The sequence below is a fragment of the Chinchilla lanigera genome, unplaced genomic scaffold (assembly GCF_000276665.1).
Source record: "Chinchilla lanigera isolate Chin_1 unplaced genomic scaffold, ChiLan1.0 scaffold00086, whole genome shotgun sequence".
Taxonomy (NCBI): domain Eukaryota; kingdom Metazoa; phylum Chordata; class Mammalia; order Rodentia; family Chinchillidae; genus Chinchilla; species Chinchilla lanigera.
The window spans coordinates 9,120,639-9,130,225 of record NW_004955487.1 but is presented as its reverse complement, the minus strand read 5'-3'; the positions used below and the strand labels follow the sequence as shown (position 1 = coordinate 9,130,225).

General features: G+C 56.8%; 1 protein-coding gene and 1 long non-coding RNA gene across 4 annotated transcripts in view; one reads left to right on the top strand and one right to left on the bottom strand.

The window, feature by feature from the left end:
• Window positions 1–4,333: 4,333 nt before the first annotated feature.
• LOC102020809 lies at window positions 4,334–9,557 on the bottom strand. 3 transcript variants are annotated; one of them, XM_013504349.1, is made up of 3 exons: window positions 8,352–9,557; window positions 8,088–8,267; window positions 4,334–4,664 (listed from the first exon to the last, which is right to left on the bottom strand). In XM_013504349.1, the coding sequence occupies exons 1-2, from the start codon at window positions 9,081–9,083 to the stop codon at window positions 8,112–8,114; spliced, it is 888 nt and encodes a 295-aa protein (XP_013359803.1). In that variant the 5' UTR covers window positions 9,084–9,557; the 3' UTR covers window positions 4,334–4,664; window positions 8,088–8,111. The 3 variants fall into 3 exon arrangements, with proteins under 3 accessions (XP_013359803.1, XP_013359804.1, XP_013359805.1); XM_013504350.1 differs by lacking the exon at window positions 8,088–8,267; XM_013504351.1 differs by lacking the exons at window positions 4,334–4,664; window positions 8,088–8,267 and adding an exon at window positions 7,775–7,963.
• LOC106146626 overlaps window positions 8,587–9,587 on the top strand; it is a 4,223-nt gene continuing 3,222 nt past the window's right edge. The window contains exon 1 of the long non-coding RNA XR_001231155.1: window positions 8,587–8,672. This is a non-coding gene — a long non-coding RNA (uncharacterized LOC106146626). The remainder of the gene's footprint in view (window positions 8,673–9,587) is intronic.

The window sequence follows — 9,587 nt, the reverse complement described above, 5'->3', positions numbered from 1 at the left end:
CTTCCCAGATGGCTGAGATTACAGGTGTGTGCCTAGCCAAAAGGTGCTTAAGGGAATCCTACATTCAGAAGTGAAAAAGAGTACTACCATCATGAAAACACAATAAAGTATAAAGACCAATAATCAGCAGATGCACAAAAGAGAAATAGAAAAATTAAATCTTAGCAATACAGTAAACTATCAAACCACAAAAATGAACAAAATATATCCAGAACAAACTGAAGTGAATTAATGAAATGACAAGAGTCAGTACTTCCATATCAATAATGACCTTGAATCTAAAAAGACTATATTCCCCAGTGGAAGGAGACAGATCACCCTGACTGGATAAGGAGACCAGACCCAGCTACATGCTTCCTGCAAGAAACTCACCTTACCAGGAAAGACACTGCAGACTGAAAATCTGAGAGGCCTTTAAATGCCCTCCATTAACAAGTAGCAAGCTATAGAGGCCCAGGGTTCACAGGCAATGTCCGGACTGAATGGCTGTGAAGTTTCCACAGTGAGTGCGTGGAAGTTTGCTAACATTTGCTCTTCTTCGGGGCTGTCTCGCCTGAGCGCTGCCTGCTGTGCTGAGACACCTGCGTTATGGAGCGAAGCCCACCTCTGCTGTACGAGCCGAAAGCCCATCTCTGGAGGTGACTCGCAACAATTTGGATCTGGGCCCACAGCTCACAGGACCTCTGAGGTCCCGCAAGGTTCTGTTTTGGCTCCACACTGCCTTAGCTCTCTTCTGCCATGCAGTGGGAAGCCTGCCTTCCTCTCGGCCTTGTAGCTAAGTAAACCAAGGCTGGAGGACCAGAAAGGAGGCTGCGCACTGTTTGCTGAGGAAAGCAAGCAGCTCTCCTCCGGCAGCCCTGCAGCTCGGCTCAGCACTCATTCCTGCCTCGCTACCCAGCACGGATCCCCACATCGCAAGGTCCTGAACCTTGCTGGCCCAGCAGCCTCTCACGCACGCTTCCCCTTGGTAAAGTCAGGCAGGATTTGTCTAACAAGGCTGAGAAAGCAGGTTTTCTTTGCTGGTCCTAATCAAGACTGTTCACTGCTCGAAGCTGTAAGTACATCCCTCGAAACAGCAAAGGGCTTGACGAAAACAGCTCAGCAGCAGATTTAAACAAAGTTTCCCTTCTTCCCATTAACAATAGGATTTCTTTTTTAATCTGTATTTTTCAATATGAACCTTATTTTGCTTATCTAGATGAATGCAATCAAACAGCCCCAGGAGAGGCACAGTGACTGATAACAGACAAAACAGCAGCAAGCTGGAACATTCCGCGATGACAGTGTTCTGTCGTCTGTTGGAAGTTAGGAGCTCTGGCACCATGTGGGTGTTAAACCCGTGGATGTGCCAGGATTATGTTCAAATATGGTTAATATGGATTTAAGCAGCCACATACTTCAGCAGCAATAGCTGTTGCGATTGTACTGGACACGGCAGAAGGTGATTATGGCCATGTGACCTCTTACTGTGGCTACGTCTTCTCCCCTAACAGAAGCCCACAGGAAATCTATATTTTCTAAACCTACTTATCTGGAGTTTGGTCTAGGGCAGGCGATGGGGGCTGGAACCGGTCCTTCCGCAGGGCAGTGGGTGGGTTTATTAATTGTCTACACAATTGCTTTTGTAAGGGGTCTACATCCCTGAACCAGAATTAGGGGCTCTGAATTCGAAGCCATTTATTAGGCTTAAGTTTATGTGGTGTGAAATCTGTTAGATCATGTGCTCATCAGTAGGTTGTGTAAGAATAAAGGGCATCTACAAAGGGTTTCCAGGCTGCGGGTCACCCATGTAATCAGAAACATACCCAGCCCTGCTTCTAGCAAGAGTGTGGCTTTCAGCCGAAGACAGGGTGTGCACGGCGGCCTTTGGGAGACCTTGCTGTTACTAACATTTCCTCTCTGATTAAGAAAAAGAGACAGGTGACGATTTTACACTGTTGTTCAATTCCAAGGCTGACAGGTGGGTGCCCCTGCGGTTCACACCGGAAAACAGGGAGCTCAGGGGAGTGTGTGAAAATCTCAGACCCGAGGAAGGCGTTGGGAGCACAGGCTGGAGTGAGATGTGGGCAGAATGGTGCAAGGGAAGCAGACAGCCAAGCCCAGCCTGCAGCGGCTGAGCAGAGACCATTTCAGTGCGCGGGAGGAAGGAGCCAGTCTTGGTTTGGAGATCGCTCCTGCACTCAACAAACATCAGCCTGGGTTTGAGCTGGGCTCCAGGGACACAAAGGTGGCGAGACAGCTACTGGCCTGGGCTCACAGCACCGGCAGAAAGTGGGACCTTCTGTGCCATGCCCCGGGAAAAGTAGGTTCCAGGCTGCCCCCACATGCTCTGAGGGCGCGAGCGGTCTAGGCACTTCAGAAGGCTCTGCGTGCGCAGGCAGTCTAGGCACTGCGCCTGGCGTTCATACTGAGCTGCGTCCCCAGCCTTTTTCATTTTCAGAGGCAGGGTCTCACCAAGCCACCAAGTTGCCCAGGCTGGGCTGCAGCTTGTGATCTTCCTGCCTCAGCCTCCCAGAGTGCTGGAATTATAGACTCCAAGTTTTTATCCAGTGCTTTGAGGAGATCTTGATTTAAAGGCAAACGCATCCCCTCCCCACCCAGGGCTCCTCCTCCCGCTGTAGCCCATCCTTCTCCCAGTGTAGGCCCAGGTGATTTCTGCCCTCAGGGGGGCTGCCCTCAAACCTCCACCCTAGACCAATGACTGCAACTTTCTCGCCTCCCTCTCTGGTCTCCTGCATACCTCTGCCAGTCCGTTCTCTGTGGAGCTGCCAGCCTGACTTTCTAAATCCAGAAGCAGAAGGGTTTCATTCCTGTTTAAAACCACTCTGCAAGCTGGGTATGGTGGTGCGCACTGCCGTCCTAGCATCCTGGGAGACTGAGGCAGGAGGGTCACAAGCTCCAGCCCAGCCTGGGCGATTTAGTGACACAGAGAGACCCTGGCTCAAAATTAAAAATAAAAAGGGCCAGGGGGTGCAGCACCATGCAAAGGCCCTGGGTTCAAGCTCCAGTGCCAAAAATAAACATAGAACACCCTGCACCTTGCACCTGCTGAGAAGCAGGTGCTGCCCTGGCCCGGCCGCCCCCCAGCTCTGCTGCACCCTGTGCTGCTCCTCAGCCACCTCCAGCCCAGGCAGACAGCGGACAGTGAAGCAGCCCCAGGAGCCTCCCAGCACACGCCACGTCCACTGCCTGCGCCAGAGCGACCCAGGCCTGGAGACTGGCAAAGGGGGACTGAGCGCTGGGTGCAGACCCTCCCTGCAGGACACGGCAAGGGAAGTAAAGGAAACCAGCATCGTGAAGAACGCTTACATTTCAAAAATAATTACAGCGCAAGACACAGCCATGAGTCCCCAAATGTCTCCTCTGCTTTCAGCAACTCTTCCCATGGTCCTGGCAGCTGTCTGCAGCAGCTCTGGAGTCCTCTTTCCTTTTTCAGCTGTGATCAAAAATATGGTGACTACTGCCACCACATGCCTCACCACAGAAAAGCAGCTCAGGAAAATGTGACACTGTGTCCTCATCCACTTCAGCCACTGGGCCTGGCACTGTGTCATTCCGGGCTGCTCCCCAAAGTCACAGTGACCATGAAAGGGAGACGTTTTGAATCCTTTCAGGACATCAAGGCAGCCAGGACAGCGCAGCTAAAGACCCTCAGGCAAGAGGACTCCAGAGCGGCTGCAGAAAGAGCAAGCCGCCGTGCAGGGCCCCCCCGGGCTGGCGACCGCTGCTGGCTGCTTGGCACAGGCACATGCGGGGAAGCACAGGAAGCCCGCGCACACGCGCAGGAGCTGGGGCCAGGGCAGGGCTGGGACTGGGGCTGCCGTGGTGGCTGCAAGGAGGCCAGGCGCGTGGCTAGGCCAGGCCCGGAAAGCCGTGTCACCCAGGAGTCGCTCTGGGGAGGGCATCCCAGGGCTCCCCAGTGACAGTGACATAGCAAGGGCCAGCCAGCCACACAGCCCCGCTCCTGCCGGACCCACGGGGTTCGCCCTCACCCCACAGTGGCACTGTGATGCTGCCCACCTGGCACTGCATGGCGGGGATGCCAGCACCCCCAGGCTCCTTTCCTGAGACATTCCTGCCTCCTCGCTGTCACACACAGGGTCACCATGCACAGGCTGCCAGACAAAGCAGGCCTGGGCGAGGCGGGATGTGGTACCCGGGCTTCCAGAATTCCAGCCTTCGGAGCTGGGTGTGGAGGGCACACGCCTGTCATCCCAGCACTCAGGAGGCTGAGGCAGGAGTATTGATGTGAGTACAAACCCGGCCTGGACTACATAATGAGACCCTGTCTCAAAAAAACCCCAAAATAATAGTACAAATAATAACACCTATCTTCCCCAGGCCTAGGAAGTTTAAATGGTCATGGAACCCTGTTGTGGGCTAGAGCGGGAGGGGGCCACCCTTTCCTGCTCGAGACTACCCAGCACTGGCTTGTGTCCTGTCTCAGTTCAGTCATTTCCACCCTGCACTCCTGGCAGGTTGCTCAGGTGCACGTCCGAGTCCGGGTCTCAGCTCCACAGCACGGTAGAAGGGCTCTGTCCACAGGGCCCCCAGGTCGGGTCCCCAGGGTACACGGCTGCCTGGCCCAGCAGGGAAGACGGTGCTGCTGGTTCTCCTGGAGAAGCCTGTCACGCTGGCTTTCCTGGTACAAACTCAGTGAGACCCTGTCTCAAAAGCCAATAAAGAGATTAAATGATGGTGATGATGCTGTCACAGGGAGAAGACAAAGCTCTGGCAACGTGGTAAGAAGCCCCTGCCCGGGGGACAGAAATGGGGCAGCCACTAAGCAGCAAGGCCGCCAGGGCGGCGGCAGGGGAGCTTGGTGACCTCCCTGCCCCATAAGCCTGGGGAGGGAGAGGAGAGGGAGGAAGACAAGAGGCTGTCACCAGCCAGTGCCGTGAAGCCGCAGCGCTTGGCGTGGACGGCCGCCGGCTCGGGCCCCAAGGAAGCACAGCGAAGTCACAGGCAGTGGGCGAGCCAGGCCCGGCCACCCCGTCCCTGCCGAGTCACAGCCTCAGCCAGATGCCTGGAATGAGGCTCGGATTCTGGCACCGGTGTCTGGAGGAAGCCGCGTGCTCTGTCTGCCCAGGAGGACTCATCCTGGGCTCCTTGCCAGGCGGACTGACTATGGGATGGCGCCTCCCCCAGGCTGGCTGGTCACAGGCAGGCACCTTTCTGCTTCGGTCAGTCACCACCGAAGGACTTTCATCGCCATCAGCGATGATATAAAAAATCAGCTTAGCTGGGCATGGTGGCCATGCCTGTCATCCCAGCACTTGGGAGGCTGAGGCAGGAGGATTGCCGAGAGTTCCAGGCCAGCCTGGGATCATAGTGAGTTTAGGGCCAGCCTGCACTATATAATGAGATCCTGTCTCAAAAGACCACAAGGGAAGTATAAGAGAAGACAAAGAGCGGTCTGGACAGGAAGCACCTGGCCCCAGCACTGTCCCCTCGGACTCAGAGGTGTGGCCAGGGGGGAGGGTGGGTTTCGAGAATGGGAGGCAGGTCAGGCTTTCAGCTCCCCAACACCCAGTGATCTCGTCCTTCATTCAGGCAGTCGCTGCCGCGGCTCCCGAGGGACATGTGTGCTAAGCGCACGGCGCTGGGAGCCGGCCAGTATCCTGTCACTTTAAATCGTACCAAAAGAGGGTGTCTTAGGTTTTGTTTCTCCAGCACTGGGGATTGAACCTGAGGTCTTCGCCCTGAGCTGCACCCCCAGCCCTTTTTATTTTTATTTGGAGACAGGGTCTCAACAAGTCACTAAGTTGACCAGGCTGGGCTCGAACTTGGGATCCTCCTGCCTCAGCCTCCTGAGTGGCAGGGTCACAGGCGAGCTGACGGGGAAGAGGCTGTTCCCTGGCTCCCAGCACTCCAGGTGGGAATCTTGGCAGAAATTCAAGGTAGAGACAGATCTCTCAGGGCCGAGGCCCCCAGGCCACTCTCGTGTGTGGAGGGATACCTGGGACGTCTGTCCTCGTGATGCCGTTACTTTGGTTTCCTAAGCTGGCAGCCTGAAGCCCTCCTGGAAAGACCGGCACACTGCGGGGCGGCCCAGGCCCGCGTCCAGCCCTGGCCAAGCCCACGCCCACCCGTGGTCCCCATGCCCAGCGCCCCAACCCTGCCCAGGTGTGGCCCATCAATGCCCTGGGCAGGAGAAGCCACAGAGCCCTGGGGACAGGGAGGGAGACCGCCTTCCCACCGGCAATTTGCTCCCTGGGGAGGGAGGTCGGGGCATCAACCTCAAGTGGCCATGGTGAGCTGGAGCGGCAGTGCAGGCCCCACGATGAGACACTGGCGCCACCTGGTGTCCAGATCATGAAACACCACCCTTGCTTGTGTGTACATAAATGCACGGGTTGTGTTCTGGCTGGTACATGGGTGTGAGCCGACAAGCGGCAATTTATGGGTGGAAATGAATTTGGCCAACAGAACTAAAACCCAGTTCTTTTAGTCTTTTGAGACAGAGTCTCACCACATAGTCCAGGCTGCCTTGAACTCACTGTGGAGCCCAGGCTGACTTGGAACTCTGAGATTCTCCTGCCTCGGCCTCCAGAGTGCTAAGAACACAGGCATGAGCCAACTTGCCACACCAACACAAAATCTGTTTTCAAAATAATCTTCCTCAAACTGCCTTTCTCGAGATGGTATATTTCTATGAACGTCTTCTCTAAGGCAAGCTCCATGGCAGAGCCCTGCAGTGAAGGTGCTGGGAGCGGGGAGGGCCCGCTGTGTCTGACCGGACCCACGGCAACCACAGCAGGACCAAGAAGCTCCAAGCACCAGCCTCCCAGCCCCTGCGGTCACTCAGTGCAGGGAACGCAGGGCCCCGGGGCGTCAGCCTCGGGCGACCCCACGAGGGCCAGTGCAGGCGGCCAGCCTGGGAGGGACAGTCTTGGTATGACGGCGGTGGCCAGGGAAGGACAGGGTTCTGGGACAGCAAGCCGCTGCCTCTGCCTTGCATCTCAGAGGGAAAGACAACAGGTAGCCTGGGCCTGGCAGTGCACACCTGTGATCCCAGCATGGGAGGCTGAAGCAGGAGAGTCACTGTGAGTTCAGGGCCAGCCTGAGGGACACAGTGAGTTGAAGGCAGCCTGGGCTACTGAGCAAGTGCAGCACAAGCAGTGCTTCTCCAAGTGCGGGTCCCGCGGGATTTGTTAAAATGCTCATTCCCGGGCCCCCTGGGTCCTGAGGACCTCCCCACGTGGCTCAGCTAAGGAGAAGTGGGAGCTGCTGCTGGTCAATCCCGGCCTCTCCAACTCTGAGCACTGTGACGGGAGTGGGGCAGCAACACAAAAGCGGAGTCTCAGTGACTGGGATACAAGGCGACTGTTTAAAGCAACACTGGAAAAGAACAGTGGTGCTCCCGGCTCCCGCAGGGACCCTACGTTGGAGCGAATGCTCTCTCCCAAATAAGGTCACTTGGAAAAAGCCCCTGGTGCTGCTTTAGAGGCGTGGACCTCCACAGGGGAGGCGGGTGGCTCCCCGTGCACTGCGTCCAGTGCTCCCTCCCAGCTGGGGCGCGTGGTCCTTCCCGGCACGGTGGCTGCTCCTGGCCAACAACTGACTCTTACTTACTTTTTAAAAGCTGGGCAGCTCTGAGTGCCACGTGCACTTCTACCTTTAAAAAAGTAGAAAAGTAGGTGTGGTGGCGCACACCTGTAATCCCAGCACTCAGGAGGCTGAGGCAGGAGGATCCTCATGAGTTCAAGACCAGTCTGGGCTACAAAGTGAGCTCAAGGCCAGCCTGAACTACAAAGTGAGACTCTGGTTCAAAAAGACAAGAAAAAAAAGTAGAAAAGGGAAAAAGGAAAGAAAATAGAAAAAAGTCTGCAACCTTACTTAAAACAGGCCCAAGGCTGCTGTGGTACACATAACTGCCGTCCTAGTCATATGGTGCCTTTGGGAGGCTGAGGCAGGAGGATCACTGTGAGTTCAAGGACAGTCTGGGCTACACAGTGAGACCCTGTCTCCAAAAACACAAAACAGAAAACCAAAGGACAGAAGAATGATCTTTCCTGCGATATTATATGTAACACAGGAAAAAGGTAAGTAGTAAATGCCGTGTTTCCCTGAAAATAAAGACCTACCTGGGAAATAATCAGCTTTGAAAACTAGAGATCAAAACTGTCACTTGGCCTTATCTGCCCACAGAACAGCCACTGAGTTAAGGCTCCAGGAGCTGGACTCTGCCGCAGGATGCTGGCTGTCACCATGGTAACGGCCAGGCTTCTTTTCCGGTTAGGTCTCATTTTCGAGGGAACACGGCACTACAAAATCCAACACAAATGTCTCTCATCCGCTGAACGCTGCCGAATGCTTAGCTTAATACTGATAAGGCAAACCATTTTTACCGTTTTCATAGACACCGAATCACGTGCTTCCGTCCTCCTGCTCGGCTGGACCTGGGGCCCAAGCCTCCCATCCTCTTCGTCCCAGGCTCGGGGCCCTGAGAACCACGGCTGGTGCGGGTGCGGAGGTGTGAGACCCTCAGCCCCTCGCGGCTCCACCTGTGTGACGCCCACAGTGTCGCGGGCGCCCACAGACGGCACCTGCGACCTCCCAGGCAAGACAGAGCCCCTTCCGAGGCTCTGGCGGGGACACCGCGGCAGCAGGGAGTGGGCCCTCAGACCCCACTGCGTGGCCGTCGGAGAAACACATCTGGCCGCACATCTGTAAGAGCGTAGAGTCGTGGGTCCCGAGCCGCTCTCTGTGCGCGTCCACTGTGGGGGGCCTGGGCTGTGGGCTGGACCTCGGCTCACGGAGCTGTGTGACCCCAAGGAAGTCGCGTGACCTCTCAGCCCAGGGTCCTGTCCCACTGTACGCTGATCTCCCTTCTTGACCAAGGCGCCCGGGCCGTGCGGCTGCGGACACGGGGCTCCTGGCAGCTTCCCTAAGCCCCAGAGCCCCTCGGCAGTGTGGCCGCAGCCTGGAGAACTCTCAGCCTCTCCCGGGCCCCTCACCCACCGGGCGTGGCCGCACAAACCACCCCGTTTCCCAGCCGCGCCATGCGGCTTCCTGTGCGGCCCCCCACCGGCTGCGCATCTCGGGTCACTCCGCGGAGCCCCACCCCTGGCTCTTTCCATTTACTGTGAGCACAGTTTTGCTGAAGTACTAAGTTGCCCAGCGTGGGCCTGGACTTTTGATCCTCCTGTTTCAGCCTCCGAGAGTGCTGGGTTACAGGTGTGAAGCATCCAGCTGGACTGCCCTTGCCCTTAGATTGGAAAACTCCTATCCATCCCACAAAGCCCAGCTGGAATGTGTCATTTGTGAAGCCTTCCCGACCCCAGCACTTCAAGTGCTCCCTCCCTCGTGTAGCCAGCTGCACAGCACAAGTGCCCTCAAGCTGAACCTGCCCCGGGGCTCGCGTCGCGCCTAGGAATGGCCTTCGGTGAGAGCTGAGCCAGGACGCGCCCTGGGCCCGCGTCCATCTCCGGTGCACACGGCTGAGCCTCGAGAGGCCAGGCTGGGCTCCGGGTCACGCGGCTGCGAGGAGCAGGCTGGCCACGGCTCTGGGGCCCTCTGGGCTCCTCCCTGCGCCCGGACGCCCCCGGCTCACAGCCGGCGCGCAGCGGGACCTCGCAAGGGCG

Bases quoted from the DNA above. Each gene is read 5' to 3' on its own strand.
- LOC102020809 (XM_013504349.1), bottom strand. From the start codon at position 9,083: ATGGAAAGAGCCAGGGGTGGGGCTCCGCGGAGTGACCCGAGATGCGCA. The intron at 8,268-8,351 runs GTAAAAATGGTT...TGGATTTTGTAG, and splicing joins ATTCGGTGTCTATGAAAACG to TGCCGTGTTCCCTCGAAAAT.